The sequence below is a fragment of the Aythya marila genome, assembly GCF_965140915.1.
Source record: "Aythya marila genome assembly, chromosome: 4".
In the NCBI taxonomy this organism is placed as follows: Eukaryota; Metazoa; Chordata; class Aves; order Anseriformes; family Anatidae; genus Aythya; species Aythya marila.
This window is the reverse complement of record NC_139045.1, coordinates 10,428,368-10,450,298: the sequence shown is the minus strand read 5'-3', so window position 1 is coordinate 10,450,298 and position 21,931 is coordinate 10,428,368. Positions and strand designations below refer to the sequence as shown.

General features: G+C 40.2%; 1 protein-coding gene across 2 annotated transcripts in view; it reads left to right on the top strand.

Moving 5' to 3' along the window:
- The first annotated feature begins 8,044 nt into the window (after nt 1-8,044).
- Nucleotides 8,045-21,931, top strand: part of GRID2 (glutamate ionotropic receptor delta type subunit 2) — a 700,788-nt gene continuing 686,901 nt past the window's right edge. For both annotated transcript variants that reach the window (XM_082758601.1, XM_082758600.1), the window contains exon 1: nt 8,045-8,251. In XM_082758601.1, the coding sequence (XP_082614727.1) occupies nt 8,164-8,251 (88 nt within the window). In that variant the 5' untranslated portion in view covers nt 8,045-8,163. The remainder of the gene's footprint in view (nt 8,252-21,931) is intronic.

The following is a 21,931-nucleotide window of genomic DNA, read 5'->3' as shown; positions in this document are numbered from 1 at the left end:
TCTTATGCACCATGAAAGCTGGTGGAGAGTTTCCTCTGATCAAAATAGGGAAATCCAATTTTATGACATGTGACCTTGGGAATACACTTGACTTTCTTCTTTCCCTGTCTGATTCATTTATCTTGTGTAATCAGAATTTACTGTATTTGTGATGAGAAGTGTTTTGCTATGTATTTTGTGCTCTGCCCTAATGAAATCTCAGTCTTGTTAGAAGCCCTAAGATAACAATAGCAATTACTACTAAATAACGATGGGATAGAAAAATATGTACAGCTTTGCAGGTGTCAACCTAACTAGTGTTTAAAAAAAAAAAAATATAGCAACGCCTGTGCTATGTGTCTTTCATAAATAATTATGAGTCATATTTTTGTTAAAACATCAAATTTAACAGACTTCCTACTTTTCCAAGTAGGTGGAAGAATTAAATGTGTGGGGTGTTCCCATGCTTGAACCACGGGCTCACAGAGCAACAATAATTCTGTTTTCCAATACTGAGCTTTTCTGACTCTTTTCCATTGCTAGCAGTAGCAAAGCTGATTCTGGTTCTTGCATGATATGAAGCAAACAGACAGCATGTGGCATTTCTGGTTCAGTGATGACTTCTGACTGGCCTTTCTTTTACACTGTCACAGTTGAAACTCCCCCTCTCTCCTCAGCAGCATTGAAGAATTAGAATTAGATCAGTAAAATGGTTTGTTCTTGGTTCTTTCACTCCATGTAATACCCAAATTAGTTTAATTCTCCCAGCTGCATGCACTAAGAGGCTACTCAGATATGAACTGTGACTTCAGCATGTCCTGCTACCACTATAACACATCATATTCTCAAAGCTAGCTGAGAATTATCTTTCCTGACTTCTACTTGTGCACACCTTCCCTGTTGAGTAGTATGTTTGGTTTGGTGGCTTCTCCACAGAATATAAGCAGCCCTCACTCTTCTTTTATTGTAGACTGGACAGGTGGCTACAAAGAGCCAAGGCAGTAACAGGCCCCAAGAGAAGCTAAGAGGGAGATGTATGGTCATCAGATAGACAACATGCACTTGTCTCACCAGCTGCTGAGTGCTGCCTCTGCGTGTGACTTCCACACCTTACCAAAGCTCTTAGGCTTCACTAAGCTCTTGCTTAGATGAGTCCTTGCCTGTGCACCTGCTGAGAGGAGGTTTTCAGAGATGAAGGAGAGGGACTAGCTAGCTGTTTACAGAGACACAGAAGGATTTGGCATTAGAAAAATTTGGCTTGATACTTACTACTCACTGGGCAGATGAAGCAAGAGAGAAATTATTCTCTGGCTTTCTTCTGACTTAGATTAAGATGGAAAATGTTACATATATAAGTGTCTCAGAACATAGTATTCTCTAGGGTGCCAAAAAACTCAGCACCATTTTTCTTTCCATTTTGTTTTCTCAGGTGTCTTTTTTTTTGTTGTTGTTGTTTTGTTTTCCTTTGTTTTGTTTTCTGTTTAGATCATGCCCAAGAAGTCTTACCACTATAAGGCAATGCCACCTCCCTCTAGTAGCATGACAATTTTTAAGAAAGGAGCATGAGCATAAAAGGACGGCTCAAGCAACAGAGGAGATCTATAACATGAGTTTAAAGGGAAGCAAAATAAATCTACCTCAGCAGCAGTCCCTGCTAATTCTCTCTGATAACACTGGTTGCTCTAAGGGTTGACTTTACTTCATAACCGTTTTCTGAGTTTTGTGCAGTGAGGCTAAAGGATAAGACACAAGCTCTCAACTAAACTCAATAACAATGTAGTTGAAAAAAAGCAAAAGGCTTTGAAACCTTTTCTGTGTACTCCACAACATTTTTAGATTTATTTTTGCCCAGCAGAAAAACTCTTGTTTCTGATTTGGCATTTGTTCTTTTGTGATAAGATATTTAAGGTCACCACATTCACCGTCCATTGAAATGCGGTAAATATTTAACATTTTTTTTTTTTTTTTTATATATGACCAAATTAAATTATACTGTCTAATCAATCTCCATATGCAGGCATACATAAATACTCCTACATACATAAATACTCATACGTAAATACATACATATATACTCCTGCAGACACTCACACATTCACACGTTAAAGCTTTGAAACAGAATGACGGAAAAAGTACATAATGCTTTGTGCTTGATGAAAAAGAATTAACTTAGTCCTCAAACTACTCCATTAGTAAAGGAAAGATTAAGCCCATTGTCTAGAAGTGTTAACATAGGCCCAAGAGTGGATGTTTCACATGAGATATGACAGGACAGATGGAGTCAGTGCCTGGGCCACTACTTAAAATTCAAGTGGTCCTATTAACCCAAACCTCTTCTATAATAAAGAGAACAACCTTAAAGTTGGCAATAGACTGAAGCTTTCATGTAAATGTTATTTGGTGGTCACTGAAGCAAGTCTATTTCCTAATAGACAGATGTCCTTTTAACTAAAACCCTCCCAGGTGACTTCTTGTTTGAAGCTATGCCAGGTTAAGCAAAGACTAAGTAGACATGTCAACTACAGTATCCTCTCAGAACTGCTAGCATCTTTCTCTGAGAGCCTGGTTGCTAGCTCGATGGCACTTTTTTGTATGCCACTTTTGCTTGTGGCATACTGTTTTGTGATAGGTCTGTCAGGCAGTTGCTTTATATCCACACTTTGAGGATATATTGTTTTGTTTTTTAAATATAGCAGTACAAGGTGAGGTATATTTGTAAATTTTTGTTTTTAAAATGCAAGAAACTCAGTATTGTTTATATTTAAATAGCATTGTCAAATGGAAAGTGTTTTCCTACGTAAATTAGGGAGTGGGGACCAGTGGTTGTTTTTTTTTTTTTTTTTTTTCTTTACTATCAGTAAATATCTGTCCAGCCTTGAGTAGACTGAGTGGTGGAGTTCAGCAGATCTTTTCAAAACCTAATTTGTAATAATCATAAGTAACAAGAATTAAATTAATATTAACAATAACTTTTTTTGGCTTCATATCATGTAAATTAGGATATGATCCAGGAAAGGCACCCTTAGAGGAAGATTCTGTACCCATGTCAGTACCCACTGAAATGGCTCTCTGTAAGGAATTGCCTGTGATGATCTGATTGCAGAACCTGCATATCATCTTTTAAGAGTTGAAGTAATGAGATATTGCAGGCTCCTTCATTTAAACTATAATGCTACTATTTGGTGACAAATCAAAACTTCCAAACATTCTCTGAAGAGAGAAAAAAAAAGCCCATTCTTCTGTACAGCCATCAAAGAAACACAGAGATTCAAAAAATTACTGTTAATTTCCCTGTCAGGAGCACTCATTAAAAAAATGACCCACAGAGACTTGAAGAATAAGAGGAAGCTGCAGTAAAAAATGATAACAAATGACTTTAAGGGTCCAGAAATAGAAACCAATCTTAATAATAGTAGGTGGGCCTTCCTGGCATTTCTCCTATGTTCAAACGGCATCAATAACAATTTGGGTGTGAATGTTATGTACTGGTAATTGATGATTCTCTCCTGTAACAGATGATCCATTCTTTCAAATCCCACCCCTTAGTACAATAATATTGAATTGTCTTATGGAAGAGGGGAGTAAATTAGAACCAAGCAAAAGAAATGCTATTTCTCACAACCTGTTGGCACTGCCACAGAAGGTCATGGAGTTTAATGCTGCCCTTTTTTCTTTTTTTTTTTTTTTTTTTTTTTTTTCAAGGATACCTGTGTGACCATTAACAAGATGTAAGCTAAGATGAGAAGGTTAATTGGACACTAAACATCAAGATAGGAGGTGATGGCTCAGTATGGTAAGGAAGGAATTTCTCCTACCTCTTGTTTCTCACTGAACACAACATAGAACGATGGGATGGGTTCATGCTGTTTTTTTCCTATGAAAATACTCATGGGTTTTCATGAAGAGTTGGTTAGTGCAAATGCACCAGTGAACTAACCTGGAGTGTAATCTGTTTTCATCTAAACTTTTTGTTAGTTTAAGCAAGACACTTGCATATAAAATAATTGCATTGTAATGTGCAAAAGGTATGTTTAATGCTCATGTAAGGTAACGTTAAACACTTGTGCAATTTCAGACTGCCACTGTAACTGCTCTGAGTAACTCCCAATATAGAAGGTTGTGAGTGGAACTGTTATATTGCTGTGCTATTTTCTTCAATATCTGAAGGAGCTCCTAGGACTTGGAATTAAATAACATCCCAAAGATAACACGTGAAGGTTGGTTAAGCTGACCCAGGATATGGTTTTGGCCAACCAGACAGGAAAAGGGGAATAGCATTTTCCAAATTAAAGCTTTAGGTAGGTGAAAGGCATATAAAATTTCTGTGTTTATCAGTATTTCCTCCTCTAATAGAAGCTCAGGTCCCAAGCAGCGTAAGGAGCAGAGTGTTATGTGTGGGCGAGAGGAAATAAATATTAGATGGCCACATTTGTTTTCCTGCTGTATGAGTTTTAAAAGAATATTCTTCCTTTGGTGCCTCTCTACGGGTTGCACTAGCATGTAACACTGCAATAGATGATTTGCAGAAACATCAGCCATTAACCTCATTGTAGTTAAACTACAAGAAAGAAGAAGACTACTCCCTGTTGTTAAAAAGCATTGATTAGCCTGCAGTGGTGCTTCTCCCACAGACACTAACAGTGGAGCTGAAGTGATACTAACATAACTGAATACATTTTGAAAGGGAAATCGTAGCAAAGGAGGAGCAGCATAGCTAAAACTTGTGGGATTTAAATTTCTGAAGTTCCAAGGACAGCATACGCTGAAGTCCCAAGAAATGTGCTCATGACTTATTAGAGGCCTGCATTGGCCCAGGTCTGATTAATAGACTTCTTTTTAGAATAATATTTTTACAGGATCAGTAAGTTCTGTTCTGGATTTTTTCCCTAACTTCAACTTTCTGTAAATGCTTAGCATATATTGATTAGAAGAGACCATTATCCTTTTTCTACATTCTCCTTTGATACCTTGAAGTAATTATGGAGCTTAAGATTTTTCAGACTCTTTATACAGATGACACCAATTTGTGTTTTTAATGAATAAGAATTGAAGAGAATGAAAGGGAGGAAGTACAAATGATTTTATCTCTGTGGAGGATGCATATTAAGTCAATAATGCATTCATTATTTAAAGTGAGTTTACTTAAATTTAAATTTTAGCTTCACTTCAGCCTCATTCCTTTCAAATTTTCAGGCAGTGCTCTCTATCACTGGAATTATTATTTAGAATTACTCTCAAAAAAAACCACAACACTTCTATTAGTTAGAGGCTATTTGTGAGCTACAAACTCTTAGTTGTGCCTTCTGTCCTGGTAAGTATTTCCACAGTCTTAAGTGAAAATTTCCACTTAGCATGGCCAATTCATGGCACATTTACTGTATGCTTTAAATAGTCTGAAAGGATAGCTGGTTTCTGGATAAGGCCTCAAAATTCTTAGTATTATCTAAACTGAGGATTAATATATATATATATAACTTTCCAAAGGTTTTCAATATATTTCCTACTTTGCCTACTGTGCATTGTACATTATTAAAGAGTACTGCTCCGACATGCCCCCCCCAAAGAAGCAAATTAACATTTCTTGTGAACTCCGTTCTTTTGCGGAGAAGTAATAATGACTCAAGCAGCTCCAAAAGTTTCTCAGATGAATCAGAATTTATTACTTGTAAAATTAATGGCCGTTACACTCAGTGATACTGTGCATAAACTGTCATTTATAGAAAAAAGCACCCTTTTTATAGTTAGCTGTTATCAGTAACAGACCTGTGACTGTTGTGTAGAGGATAAGAACAAATGCAGCATGTGAAGGACACCATCTATGAGACTTCTGCTCATCATCTTTTGTTCCCTTTTTGTACTCCTTTCTTTTGTCTCTTAAAGTCAATTTTAGTTGTGATTTGTTACAGCTTTTAGAGGAGAGAAAGCCCATTCTAGCCAGTCCAAAGATGATGCCTGACTTCTGCTTTGGATCTGGCTTGAAGCCTCTTCAGTGTTAACATTTTTTGGGAAGTATTCACCTGCCAATGGGGACCTAAGCAAAGTAGAAACTGCTGCTGGTGTTTGTTTGTTTGTTTGTTTTGTTTGTTTGTGTGTTTTTTAAAGATTCGTTTATCTTGCTCCTTATACTGATTTAGTTTGTCTTAACTTCAAAAACTTCTTCCTCTTGAGCTAAATCCTTAAATTTTGTAGATAACCAAGTGTGCTTATTATTAAGTCCTGTGACTGAAAAGAGTTGTAGTTCAGTTTTGTGAACAGAAGTATGCTGGTCAGATGTCATTAACTTGATCTAAGTCATATATCTTAGGAAATGCATTCAGAAAGAGTTGTTTAGAGAGAGATGATTTACCTCTACTTACACCTCCACAAGGACTTTCAAGTCTTAGCAATGGCTCGTACAAGTTTGGAGCAATTTTTTGTGTGTGTGTTGGAGCAATTCTTTGACTTCTGTGTCTTGTTTCTAGTGTAACTTGACATAACAAAGTTAGAAGAAAGTGTAATAAGACATAAAGTGGGGATTTGGACTAATTTATAGGAAGATAAAATGCTGTGCAATTCTCTGTCTGTGTAATGGGGATAATGTATTTAACAACAGCAGAAGTCTAAGGATTAATTGGTTAATGTATTCATAGAACCCTGAGCATGAAAAGTGTGCTCTAAATGTTTTCTAATAGAAATTTCTGCACTACCAAAAAAAAAAAAAAAAAAAAGTACATTCATTGCTTTAAAAAAAAAAAAAAAAAAAAAAAGAATTCCATCAAGAACACAGATAATTAAAATCATATTAATAGATTTTTAGGTCTTCATTTTCCCCTTGAGGCCAGGTGTCCCTGATTTTTTTTTTTCTTTCTTTTATTCTTTTTTTTTTCTTTTCCCCTTCAAGCAGTGTCCCTGACTCAGTTGTCAAAGACTGAGAAGCAAAAGTGCCCATCTAGCTTTGAACTCGATACCTGTGGTGGAGTTACAAGGTTAAATAAATGGGGTGTGAGGTGTTTCTTTTTTTTTTTTTTTTTTTAAGCTAAGCATAACACTTTAAAAAGATATATTTTTTTCCCCCCTCCCCTCCCCCTAACATATTTTTAGGCTGCCTGCACTCCTGCCTATGTCTCTTCCCCAGTCCCAGCTGAAGATTTCAGGGTAGATGAGAGCTCTATTTTGTTTCTCCCTTGTATTGCAGATAGGGGGAGGAGGTGGTTATTAGAGAGAAGCACTCTCACTCGCTCGCTCTCTCTGTTTCTCCCTCTCTGGCTGATAGCACTTATCTCTCGCTCTCTCTCCTTCTCCTAGGTGATCCATTTCTAGGCAACGTGCTGGCTGGTGCTGGAGCTGCCAGCTCTCTCTGCATCCCACTAGCAAAGCGAGCTCCAAAAGCAACCTGCAGACCATCATCTGCCTTCCTCTGCCTTGCTCTGGGCACTCCTTCGCTCTCCTGCCCTGTCCAACCACTACCTTGCGCGACAGAGACTGCACGCCGGGCTTGATTTGCAGATTTATTTCTTGATTTTTTTTTTTGTTGTTATTTTTTTCTTCTTCTTCCAGTTGTGGGAAGAGATTTTTAAGCCGAGGGTGGGGGGAAATCTCTGCATTACTATCCGCATTACCTTGAAGTTCACTTTGTTTTTTGGCCTCCGGGGGGGCTTTTCCTGCAGGAATCCGGCTGCTGGAGCCGGGGCTGCCTGCCCTCCCGGCTCCCCGCTCCTCCTCGCTCACTGAAGGCGAGCCCATTGCTGCGGGCTCCTGGGGTTTCTCCGGCCAAGAGGGTTTGTGCGTGTGCGTGGCTGTGTGTGCTTGTGCCTGCGTGTGTGTGTGTGTGTCTGTGCGTGGGGTGGGTTGGAAGTTGCCGTGCAGCAGCCGGGACCGAGCGGATCCCTGGACCCGGCGGAAGGATGGGGATTGTCTGACCAGCAGAGGCGTCTGCTGCCCGCCGCGGCTCCCGGGCTGGATGGATTTGCTGCCGGAGCTCCCAGCAACTCTGGCGCTGCCCAGGAGCCCCCCGAAGTGACGCGGGGTCTCGCCGAGGAGCCTCGGGCTCGCTCCCTCGCCCAGCCGCAGCCGTGCGCCAGCCAACGGGATTTACTCGCCCCTCCGGCACCTCAAACTCTCGGGCTGCCCTCGCCGCGCCATCCTCCGCGGTGGCACCGCTCGGCGAAGAGAGCTGTCATTGTAAAGCCTGGACCTCCGCCGGAGATGGAAGTTTTCTCCCTCATCCTGGTGGTGTCCGTCTGTTGGACTCGGAGCTGGAGAGCGGCGATTGCAGATTCGATCATTCACATCGGTAAGGGGGTGCTGCGTCTGCCCGTGCCGCTGCTGGACACTTTTCCAGCTCTCCTTTTGCAACCTTCTCTCCTCCTGGCAGGCTTCCCCCCTCCCCGCAACCCCCCCTCTCTTGTATCCCTCGCTGTCTTTGCCGGTTTTTGTTCGTTCCCCTCTCGCAATCGCTTCCCACAGGGTTCTCGGGCGTCCCCTTTCCCCCCACCGCCGTGTGCGGGGTAAATGTGTGTGCTTGAGACCTTGAGGTTTTGCGGGGCTGAAGATCTAGGGGGGGACACACACAAGGCTCGGGGACACTTCCCCGCTCCCTCCCCACAGCCCCCCAGCTCCAGCCTGCCGTCCTCCTACCCTCGGCCGGGGATGGAGGGCACACCCCAAGCCTCCCCCCCTTATCCCCAGCCACGCAAAGCGTCCCCCCTTCGCCTCCCTTCTCCTCTCCCCCGGCGGAACAGGTGGTTTGGCAACGTGAGGGCTTCCCCTCCGCGGCTCAGGGGGGGCTCCTCCGGCCGCCCCTCTCCCCCCCTTTCACCCCGGGCGCCTCCCGCGGCCGTACCGGGAAGGGTGCCCGGCTCCCCCGGCGGCGGGTGCAGGGAGGGCGGCTGCCGGCGGTGCCCCCCCTCCTTCTCCCGGTGATTGCTATGCACAGCGCTATGCCGGGCTTCCCCCCGCCGCCGTGATCCGGGAGCCTGTGTGTGTCCCCCCCGCACCTCATTGAGCTGACCGGGTTTGGTTCCCGCAGCGGGCATCCCCCCACCCCTCTGTACTGCTCCGCCCGGCCGGGGGGCGGCGGGGAGAGGAAGGAGGGCGCTGCCCCCCCCGGCCGCTCGCCCATCTGCAGGCACCGCACGCAGGCGGCGCAGGAAAGCGAGGCGCTGCCCCCGGGGAAGGGGCTCCCGGGGACAGGGTCCCGCTAGGGCCCTTAGTTTTGTTTATATTTTATTTTATTTTTTTTTTTTTTTGGGGGGGGAGGAGTTGTCCCCGTGCAGGGTCCGCAGCTTCCCGCTGTCCCCGGGGGTGGCTTTATAAACATGTCCGTCCGTGCCGGCTGTGGGTTTTTGGGCAAGGGGACTTGGGAACGGGATTTGGGCAGCCCGGCCGGCCGGAGCTTTGTACAGGACACTGGCATCTGGGCAGAGAAAAGCCTGGCCCCCGCTTAGCCCCCCCTTTCCCACGCCGGAGCCCACGGGCGGCTGCTTCCCTTAGGTCCTGCAACTTTATAGGGGTCGCTCCTCATAGCTGCGTGCGGCCGGAGCATCAAATAATGCACAGGGGAGGCAGCGCTCTGTGCCCTCCTTTTAAAGGGAGAAGGGCTTGAATTTTAGTATTATTTATTTATTTATTTTTCTCCCTGTTGTAAGCTGTCAAAGCGACACTAGGAGACGGTTCTGCCTTATGATTTGTTACTGAGGAGCTTGCAACAAAGTGATCAGATCTTAGCATCTGGGGGGGAATTTTGACTGAGTAACAGATGAGGAGTTTGTAATTTTCTGCCTCCCGTCCTCCTGGCTAAAGGAGCGTTGTTGGGTGAGCTGTATGTCTGCATTAGCATCAAGGGAGACGATAGTTTCTCTTTTTTCCACGTTAATGGCATTTTTGCTCATTTCAGTTGTTATATATGGTGAATACAACACGTTTTACCGCTTACGGTTTTTTATAATGCAATTAGTGGTTAGATGCATCAACACAGTAAATCCTCACTGAAAGAAAAAGATACCAAAGTAGTTGCTTCTCACACGATTAATTTGTCTTGAGAGACAATTAGTACAGTTGACAAGGGGATTATCTCCTTTTATAGACTGGTTTATGTTGCCATGAAAATGGCAAATTGATAATTGTTACACAGAGCTTTAAATCTATTAAAATGAATAAGTTGAAAAGAAATGACCTGAATTTAGAACTGTTTTAACCGTAAGTGGGGAGACAGCTAAGCATTGCAACTTGGCTCATGGATGAAAATTTGGCCCCTAGTATCACCTCTGCATTTTAGGACCTGACCCCTTTCTGTTTTCTTACATTTGTGCTGAGTAAATTTATGGATAAAATATTTAGAGATAAATAACATACTGCATTTATTTATGAGTTATGAAAGGGAGTAGCAGGGTACTCTGTGAACGAATTACCTACAGAAGAATTCATAACGCCAAAGAAGAAAACAAAATGCTCACTTCAGGGGAAAAGAAATACTACCAGAAGTAGTACCAGTGCCTTAGGCAACAAGCAAAGCAAAAGCTTTATCATTTCCTAATTCTACAGTGTTTGTAAATTCAAGTGGAAAATGTTTTCCTATGTATGGAAGGGGGACATGATCATAAGAGATATCACATTACCTGTGCAATCTCGTTTTCCTGATGGCACATACTTTTTCCAATAATAATACACTAACTCTCTTGCTAGCCTATGTATCATTTGATGTGTTTCCAGCAAAGAGATGCTTTCTCTAGCCAAGTATGCTACCAGCTGTTTCTCAGACAATGACAAAAATGTTAGAATTAGTGGGTAGATTCATGATTGTAGTAGGAGGGGAATGATAACTGGTTCTTACCTATGATACACTTTCTCGTATTTCTGTCCTCTGAAAAATTATACGTGCAGCTTTTGATCAGTAGAGTAGGTCTGTGTGTATGTAAATGAGCATATTTAAAAATAATAATTTTCCTGTATCATTTTGAATGTTGGTAGGGCTGCTTGTGGTCTGTACATTTCTGCTGGCCTGCTATTATAAATAGAAGCTGGCAGTTCAGAAAGACTGCATTAAGCACTGTTGTGAAAATGTTGAAATGAATCAACTCCACTGCAATTTTCCTTACCCCTGTATTAAAGGAAAAAAAAAAAAAGGCAGGGTTACCATGTCAAAACTATGCAACTCTGTCCTGTGCTGCTTCCCTGAGCCTATGCATTGATTGAGTAATTTCATCAGCCCCACATTACTTGATTGCTTAGAAGTTTCCTAATGATCTGTATGCTGTAGGAAGAATCTGAAAGTCGTGAGTGGAATGGCAATGATTTTGTGTTTTATGAGGCTATTCAAAAAGTCGCTCTGATTTATGTAGCTCGAAAGCTCCAAAGTCTTTGAGATTAGCCACGCTGCCTGGTATTTTCTTCATACATCAGTCGTCCCACACTCCTCACTCCCTAAACAGGAGTTTAGAACAGTGCTTTAATTAAGCAGGGATTAGGTGGCATTCCTTGTCAACTGCACAATTTGTGTATGCTTTGTATCTTCTGCAGTTGATGGTCTAATGCTTTTATATTTTGTACTTAACACCCATTCTCATTTTTCCCCTTGACATATGTACATAGTAATATACCTGTGCATACAGCTAGCCTATTTCTATTGTGCATATAGAAATGTATGCACAAACACGCGTATTAAATGTGGCAAAATCACCCAAGGCAGTGGCTACATACTGTGGGTACAAAAGTTTTTGCTGAAAAAATACACTGAAGCATTTTTTTAATATTAATTCAGTACAGCACTGCACAGCAGTAGTTCAGATACCCTGACTACTGCAAGTTGTTTCTTTATATTTATCAGTGCTTTAAGGCATGTTCTCTCAGTTGTGTACTGCCCTTAACTTTGTTTTCAATGGTAAGTTTAGATATATAGTATACAGTATAGTTATATATTATATGTTTTTATAGAGAGGTATGTATATATACACATTATACATGTGTATATATATATATTTATATATATATATATTTTTTTTTTCCAAGAGAGAAAAGTAGATATGCTCTTCCCTTCCTCCTCTCAGCCTGCAGACTTAATGGGCCAGGAGAGGTAAATTCCTTCTGTGTTAGACAAACTCTGGGCATTGCTGGATCCTGAGATGGTTCATACTTTTAAGCTCTTCTGGATAATAATGTCAGGGCAGTTCCAACATGGGGTTTAATACTTTTTGAGATTATAGTGCCTTTAGAATATAAAAATTTATAAAAATATTTGTAAGGAAAAGGAAGTCGTCTAGCTTGGTAATATTCACATCCACATTTTGTTGTTAGCTGTTGTACTAAAATGCACTTGGTTTGTATTGCTGTGTATATCAGTAGCCTCCTTAGAAAGTATACAGTGTATGTCACAGACTTTATTACACTATTCTCACATGTGTTTTGCAAAGAACAGGACAAGCAACTAAATGGATTTATTAAAAAGAAAAAAAAATCCCCAATCTATATGTGCCTATAGTTCCTGTAGTATCTGCAGCTGAGTATTCAGGTCTCTGCCTTGCTGTAGAATGTACCAAGGTTATTTGCTTAGCTTAAACATACATACAGTTGAAAATCTGAAGTACAGTGCACTGTGACTTAGAAGACAGTAGGTTTTATCAGTAGCTATGTTCTACTTAAACACACAGCATGCGTGACATCCTCTATGTTTATATGCACTGTGTCTCCCAAGAGCTTAAATTTGCACTAGTATTTCAGTCCCTGTAATGTGTTTTAGTGCCAGTTACTCTGCAGCTAAAGAGGGATAATTTTCCATGCTGTGGACTGCAGCTATCCTCCAAAGGCCTGTTTGCCATTAGGTGTCACTGCTTTCTGGAGTGTTTCTTAGTGATCATCTGGGCCTGATCCAGAGTCTGTCATGATCCAGGTGAGTTGTTCTGTTACTTCAGGAGATTTTAAACTCATCCTGTGGATTGCTGACTCCAGCAGGCAGCTCCTAATCATGGTTTTAAATAATTCTTAGCATTATTTCAAGTTCTTTGTCCTTTATAAAGACAGAGGGGGAGAAAAAAAAACACAAAACACACAACTATCTAGCTTCAAGTGGCTTCCTAACAAATGTCTGACATAGCAATCACTGTGGCTGGTGCTGCTGTGTGCTTTCAGATGACTCCTTATAGATGCACAGAGTCTTTATTCTCACAGTACCATCTTTGAAAAAACACACTGGAGAAAAATCTTTTAAGACTGTGACTACATAAACCTACCAACTAAGGTTCATTTAACTTAATGAACAAAGGCATTAAGTATGGTTCTCTTCCACTCCCTGGCCCTGTAAAGCAAGTGGTATTGGCAGAAGATTACTTTTGTAAGCCATTAGGTTACTCCCTAGATATAGACTTGAACTTACATCATTTTCTTCCTTTTGATATATAGCTATCTATAATCTGCCATGACAGTCTGTTTTTTGCTGAAATTTATTGGAAGCTTTTGCCTTTTGAGTTTCGTATTTTCACTCTTTGTCACTGCTGTTCCATTTCTTGATCTTATTTCAGCATACTAGTGATGGTTTTAAAAATGATTTGTACAAAAGAGTAGCTCTATCTGGCTATCAATTTCTAATTAGTTTTTCCTCATTAACTGAATTATGTATGAAAGCATGGTACAATGCTTTTTACCAACCTACCCTCCAAACATAGTGTTTTATACCTTCAGTGTTCAAAATAGTTACTGGGCATAGCCAGTCACTGTTGGTTTTTGGACTTGAGTGACCAATAGGAAAAGGAAACTATTTATAAGATGGTCTATATCAGAACAAATATCAGAAAATAATCAAAATTTGAATTCATGTTCTGTAAGTATGTAAGTATGTATGGAAGACATTGACTTGGAGTGGTACGCTTGTGAAGAGAGAAACTAGAACTGCCTACTTTTGCCTAGTTCATATCTACAAATGCAGCTGTCAAATTCAGGTGTGTTTTTTTTTTTTTTTTATTAGATTTTAACTCCAGATGGAACAAATTGTTACCTAACCAGTTGAGATTGGAATAAAACTTTGATTTCAGAGGCATACTTGCCATCGTTGCTGAAGTCTGGGCAGCTCCACACCCCTCCAACCCATACACCTTGTAGTCCAGGTCACTGTTCTCATCATGCTGACACCCACCTCTGACAGCCCCAGATGTCCTCATTTGTTTGTGCTATCTATGAATTCCAAGAAGCAAACATGACAATCATGGCTCAATACTAAAGCATAACACCCAGTTAGCCAGCAAACCCTGCTGTTACATCTGGAAACTGGGCATAAAATGGGGCTGAGGTTTCTCTGAAGCATTTTTCACCCTAGACTGATTGGCAGTCTAGCAAATAGCTTCATGCTGGGCTTCTGGAATGGAAGTGCTATTCCTTTCTGTCTATGATGTTCTTTTGTCTTCCTGCAGTATGAACAATATCCATTAGGTGCCACTTTCCTGGTAAGCTTAGGGATTGACCTCCTAGAGCTGTAGAAAATGTTAAACGAAGCTGTGGACTCTGTTTTTGTGAGAAGTCCAGTTTCTTCCCCAAAACTAATTATCTTGGGCAAAAATGCCTTGCAAGTCAAAGTGCCCCTTCACTGCTAATAAACTACTGGAGAAGATGCAATACTGAGCTGCTGGAATGTGATACTTGGCACTGAATATGTGCTAAATGCATGTTAAATAAGTGTAGTACTAGCTAAACCATCTTCAACACCAGGTAATGAAGGCTCAGGTGAAACCTCCCGAGGTCAGTTCTTGGCTGGCTAATTCATTTGAAGCAGTGCTCAGAGAAAAGGAAAAGATTATTTCTCCCGCTATGATGCAGAATTTAATTGTGTATACTTGACGTAGAAGTAGTAATTTAAACATAGAGTCTACCATGGAATAAATTAGTGCTGGATGGGTGAGGAAAGGGTGTGTTTCTTGTGTTACATTTATGTCCCTCAGCATCTTCCTACAAATGCAAGAAGGGCAGTTTCCTCCGTTACTCTTCATTTTAGATATCAGGCTCTATTTTCTCATTATTCTTTACCAAACGCTTATGTGAGAAATGATGGTGCAAGTGAAAGATGCTCTTATGCCTGGAACCGCTGTAATTAATAACGGTTGTATGACTTGGAGAGTTATTGCTGATCTGTATAACATGGAGGACACAGACTGAATTGAAGGTTAGCAGATGAAATGCATTGGCATTTGGATGACAGTTATGAAACTTGGCAAGTGAGAAGGCTTGAAATTTTGTAGTGTTGTAATTTTGTAAGTTTCAAAATTTATATCCTAGTTTCAGTGATAATATACTTAGTTCAGCAAAGGAAGCATTCGGTATTCTGTATTGTACCACAGAATGTACTTCAGCCTGAGAGCCCTGTTCCTGCTTCGGTCTGGGGTAACCACACCAAGCTCAGGGAAGGGATATTCTATGAGTTGTAAGTGTTGCATTAGAAATCAAAAACAAGCAAAAAACCAAGATGGGATACTTGCTTTATGATGAGAAAGGATAGCAAAGATAACACAGTCACTAGAGTATTGAGTATTTTTGCATAGTATTCAACTTACAGTGGAAGACTTGGTGCAGCGGCAAATGTTGTATGTTATGCAACTGTAAACTGATGGATATCCCATGATTGTGTGCAGGGATAGATTTAAAGTATGAATCTGTTGCACACATTAGTTTTGAGATCATGTGGAAGTTGGGTGGAAAAAAAAAAAAAAGATGAAAGGGAAAAAGTTTCCTGAAAGTTATGCTGGGTTTATATGACAAGCTATGCTCAGGAGGAAATTGAAAAGGAAGCTGAGTAAAAATGCAAGCAGACGAGGAAAATAAGATATCAAAGGCAAGAGCCACCAGTTCTCTGTTTCTGTTTTTCCAGGAGCTGTGTAATATTCCTGTAAGTGTTATGCTAAATGGAAAAGTTCTGAACCAGAAAGGGGAAAATGTGAAGGCATAGAATTTAAATGAAGAATTATACGTGTACTTTAACCTATTAGATAACACTGTGCTGAAATGCTAATTATTCCTAATTGTTATATTTGCTTTACCCATGAATAAAATATCACATATCTAATAAAATATGCAGTGAAAATCACTATAAAATTCCTCTTGGAGCCTTTCATGCAGATTTAAAGGATTTAATCTCTTATTTCTTCATTGCTTTTTAAATCATTAACTTCCTATAATCAGTTGGATTGTTAAGGCCAATACCCAGTGAACCTAACAATAATTGCTTGTTTTGCAGAACAATTTTTTGTTAGTCCAACTGTATCTTTCTCAGATGCTTAAATCAAATTGGTGATTTCATTATAATAATTAACTTGCAATAAATCAAAATCAAATAGTACCTCTCTGGTGCTGTGGAAAGTAGCTCTGGATGGAAGCTACAGAGAGAGCAGAGGGTGGCATGCCAGCAGACCTGAATGTTAGCCTGGATTTGCTCTGCTTTATTTTGCTGTGTACAGATACAATTATGACGACTTTAGCAAGTCCATTTTAAATAGAGAAATGAGAATATGCGTAGAACAGGCTTTCCTGCTTTGTGACTCCAAAAGCTGCTCAGGACTCAGATTTGATGACAGAAGGTAACTTGGTTTGTTTTTAAAGCGCTCAGGACTCAGGTCTGACTGGCTGCCACTAGAGCTTAGCCTCCCGAGCCACTGAGATGTTTTGAAGTTGTCAGTTGTCTTTCTCAGGTGATGAGATACTCCTGCAGAGTTACCTAACTGATTGCAACCAGTACTGAAAGTTATCTGACACTATAGCCCATGCTGACAGCACACAGCAGGCAGATCTCTGGACCAAACTATTAAGTAAGGACACTTGTTGCTGCATGCTCTTTGTCTTCTTGCATTCTTTATAGTGCTCACCTTAAATGTTTGAGAATGTTGTAAATCCAATTTATGTACTGGGGAGTCACTGAAAGGAAAAAGAGGGCAGAAAAGATCCATTTCTCACTCAGCAAAGCCAGTGTAGAATTCTGCAGTGTGGTCTGAGTGTTAAATGGCAAGCAAAAGGCTGATATCTAGTACTGGGCATGTTAAAATACACATACTTTTTCTTTTCATTATTTTTATTAATTTCTTTCTTTCTCATATTCGAAGCTCATGGCAGGTAGTTGTGACAGTAGCTATGTTCTGTACTCTTTTATGTATATATATATTTCTGTTCAGGAAAATAAAGTTAAACATACCATAACATAAATCTCTTTTATTTGGACAGATACAGCTGCTTTTTCTTTCTCTGCATTTCACTTATTTGATCTCTTTTGAGACAAATACACCCTCACATACTTAATGCTAGCCCTTCTTCAACTCTCCTCTTTGTGAATCTGCAGACCCAAATAGTATTGCACTATATTCACCAATATACTTGCTATAAATATCTTCTAATGCCCTACTCAGGTGTCATCTCCATGCTACAGGTTTATAACTAGCAATGGGGATTGTATTTATGTATGTACATACAATGTATAAATAGGTGCTTTGTCAATAAGCAGAGGGATTATTCTTTAATTTAGGATGAAATTAGTTTCCATCTTGTAAGTGACAACACACAGACCAGGGAGGTTTTTCACTTGCAGGCAGGAAGTCATAACGTGAATATAAATTGTGTAACGGCACCCCACTGTGCTAGAAGCTGTACAAATGCAAAATAAAAAGTTTGGCTGTCAGAAGATTTCAAGATGAAGTGAAAGAGAAGGCTTGGATCTCTGCACCCCAGACAGTTTGTACACCAGGAGACAAAGTTGCACATCTTTAGGCATGTTCTGAAAGACAAATTCATTCATTCTTGCTTGTGAGTGTTCGCTATGTGTACAAAGAAAGGAAAGTACGTAGATGTCTTCAGGGACGTACTGACAGGACAGATGTGGTGTGCGTGATGTTAGTACTCCTTGGTTTGTGACACAGGATAACAAAAGGTTATTCAGGTTGGATATTAGGACAAATTTCTTCTCAGAAGGAGTGGTTGGACATTGCAACAGGCTGCTTGAGGAAGTGGTAGAGTCTCTGTCACTGGAGACATTTCAGGAAAGGGTAGATGTGGTACTTGGTTTAGTGGGCAACATTGGTGGTAGGTGGATGGTTGGACCAGATGATCTTGGAGGTCTTTTCCAACCTTAATGATTCCATGATTCTATAAATGTTACAGTGGTATGGTTTAAGATAACTGACAGGAAACAAAGGATACCAATGTGTGTATAATCATTACCTGCAATGCGTTATTGTCAATGGAACTGGTTGTACTGGTGAAATAAAAATAATCATTATCTTACCAGAGGCCAACATTTTACTCTCTGGCTTTAACTAGAGCAGGAACTAATTCATGCTTATGTATATGCACTTTCTTTGTCTCTTTCCTTTGGACAAATGTTTCATTGTACAGTTTTGGTAAGATTCTAGGTAGAAAGAAAAGAGCCTTTTGGGAGAAGGTGGAAAAATACATTGCAAAATACCCTAGTTTGTTTTAAAGAGAGATTCAAATACAATCATTGTTTCAACAATATTTTGATAACTTCCTAGGAACTTCATGTAGTTAATGAGGCTGTAGTTGCTCTCAGAACCAATCTAGAGCAATTATTTTCTAGCTCCATGGAGTAACTCTTCTGTGACAGAATTGGGTTGCAATACAACACATATCTTCTTGGAAACATTCTATTGTTTTTTTTTGCTTGTGGTGGAAAGACTCCAAACTGAAGTATGGACTACTTCAAACAAAAAGGCCGAGGGTAGCGGGTAGGAGGAAATGTGGCCAGTGTAATGTATAAGCTAGGCAGGGAATAGTTAGCAGCCCTCTATGTCACCACCATGGAGGACAATGTCTTGGTTTCACCATCACTGCTGTGCCTAGCTGCAAGGAGAGAAGGAGTTTGCAATAAAGGACAGGAATCTACAGGAACCGAAGCATTACCACGGCTTTTTCTCTGCAGCAGAGAGGCTCTGGGAACAGGAGTAATATGGGGAGGGTTTTGGTGATACCTTATACATGGAAACTTTGGAAGGGGGTAGAGAGTTGTGGTTGGTAGCAGTGAAGGTTTGTTAGGAGGTGAAGGGGTGCAGGAAAAAAACTAGAGCCTGAGTGATGGGCCAGGATAGCTTTGTAAGAGCAAAGGATAATTTTAGGGAGTAGCAGATAATGTTACACTGATGTGGTCTTATATGCAGACCAGGCTTTAAAAATTCGGGACAGGCCATATAAAGGAGGTGTATGTACATGCATATAAGGAAAGCTGGGAAATCCAAAGGAGTGAGGTACTGGGATTGGCCAAATATTGCTGGGAAAAAAATAATATAGTACAAATGATGTTTTGAGAACAACATATCTAAAAGATAATACTGAGTTTAAAAGAAACTAAATTATAGATTAGAAAATGGGGTTGTTTCTCCATGTCCAGCCTCCAGAGTTTTCACTGTAAAACGTTTGGTGGTTGTGGTGTGTGGTAGTTTTGTTTTTTTTTCTTCTTGAGCCGATAATTGCACCTGGTTACTCTGCAGAAAGATGAGATCCATTTTATCTTTATATTGTCTCATACCACTGTACACAGATATAAACAGCTAGTACTGAAGTGTCATCTTTCTCCTCTCTGCTCCCAGGATAATTCTGAATGTATTGTACTTTCCAGTACCTTGGCATTATCCCTCTGATTAAATAATCTTCCTCTGTGCAGCAGTTTATTGCTGGTCTGTACCATGTATGCTCAGCTTTGTGGTGAGTGGGAGGAAGGGATGCACACAGCCAAAGCTTCTGCTCCATTGACTTTTGACCTAATTTAGGAAGAAAGAAAAGGAAAATAATGCAACGTGCTTCTGGATTCAAAGCCTGTGATCTCTTTCAAGGAGTGGGAGAGAGATGTCTAGCTTTGTCCTCACTTGAATAGTTGCATAGCTTGCCTTAAAATGTAGACCTCTCATCAGCGAGCTCCAGTGTAGTGAGTGGATCTGCTTTCATGCTTATCTAGTAGCGTATGCCCTCATTTGGGCTGTTGAGGCTAAAGCCTGGTTTTCTTTCAACATCAACCTTGTCCAGCCCCTATTCAAAGCAACAAATACAGAGCCACTAACTTGTGTTTTCTTAAAATGATGCACAACGGGACCTGGGGATAATAGTTCTTTAAATTTACTTCCATTTGAGATCAACAATCTCTAATAACAGGACTGAATGATGTATGGAAAGAAGAGGTAAGTACCTCCTCGGGGGAAGGTAGATAATGATAGTATTTGAAACTGTTATTGCTGAAAATCATCTTCTGCAAGATTTAGGAGTAAAAAGTGCTGTTCATTAAAGTACTGTTTTTTTTTTTTGTTTTTTTTTTTTTTTTTTCCCAAGCATTTTTTGTTTTTTAAAGAGATGCATTTTTCCCCATTTTCTGTAAGACTGCCAAATGTCCCTGAGGCTAGAATTAATTGGCTCTTTGTGTTGTGTCAAGTAAGGAGTACAACTGTTTTCAGAAAATACTAGGTTTATAGACTCCCATCCAGAACATGAAAGGGAGAGAGAGGCTAACTTTATATAAACAAGGTCCTTGCGTCATGTTGTAGCAATAGCTTGGAGTAACAAAGAGAATATTGAAATTGTCGGTGTCTGTGCTTTGGAAGTTGTTAAAACTGATCCTGTAGTCCTCATCCCTTCATTCTGCTGAATTCTCCCTTTAGAACAAGCATGAATCCTTCACTATCCCTCTCACCTCCGGGCATCTGCAATGAATAAGCAAATACTTAGGAATAACCAGTGTTTGTTTTTTGAGGCTGCTTCAGGAGTAAGTGCCATGGAGAGGTATTTTGTTGTTGCTTTTGTCAGTGTTTTATAGGTTGACAGTTCAGATTCATTTCACAAACTCCCCAGGACCAATTTGGATTCTAATGTATTTTATCATTTTTAATACTGCCGTTTCAAAGGCCACTTCTCATGATAGTGAGAGGTCAGTGGACAGCAGCAGATGTGTATATATAAGCTTTGAAATGACTCTTTTATGGAGGGGTTTGATAAGTATGTCTTTGAGCTGTTGCATTAAAATTCTGAAGTGTTAACTTAAATATAATAATGCTGTGACAAAGTGTTACTACCATCTGCTAGTGAGGATCAGTACTATTTTTAAATCTCCATAATTCCCAGGAAGAGAAGAGGAGTCATGGCATGAAGAAAGTAACTCTAAATTAGTATTTAGTTCAAGGAGCTACAAACTCTTTGTGGGGACCACTACCTACAAGATATTTTGAGTCACACTCTCAGCTCACATAAAGGAGTAAATATTTGTGATATGTGAAAATATGATGCCCATTTCTATTGCAGCAGAATCCTTTCTACTCACAGCCACTTCTCATTCACATCACAGTTGCAATTCAGTGGTAACTACAGATACAGTTTGTATAGTGAAATAACTAGGGAACGTGCTCACCATGGGTACTTAGAATGCTTCATTGATGAGCCATTCCTTATCATTTAGCTCTCATGGACTGAGATATAGTTCTTTGCTTAGTATTCCTATGGGGTTTTGAACACCACTTAAACACTCAGCCTGTTCTGTATGTGAAAGTCAGTTTACACTTAGAGAGTGATATATTGTTGGAAGTGTTCTCAGTAGCAGAATGTCTCCATCCCCAGATTTCTCTCAGCTGAACATGCAGAAACAATTAATTTTCTAGTAAGAAGACTAGTTTTGAAATTATTCCAAAAGTCAGCAAAACTTGCTGGTATCTGTTAGAAAATTATTTCTCCAACAGTATTAACGCACTTTCTTCATATTAATGAAGAGCTAAATCTTATTCAACATATAAAGATGGGGTCAAGAAGAAAAATCAAATAATGACAGACTACATATAGCTGTTGATCTTCTAGTTCAGGAAGGATTTTTGAGATTCGTGTTAAAAGATCTATTTTATAAAAATGCGAGGAAAAGGGGAAATGGGGGGGGCAACCATAAGCTTTTTTTTTTTTTTTTTTCCTTTCTCTTCCTTGTCTTGGAAAGAATTCACCAGGTTTTATTTAGTCAGTCTTACATGGAATATAG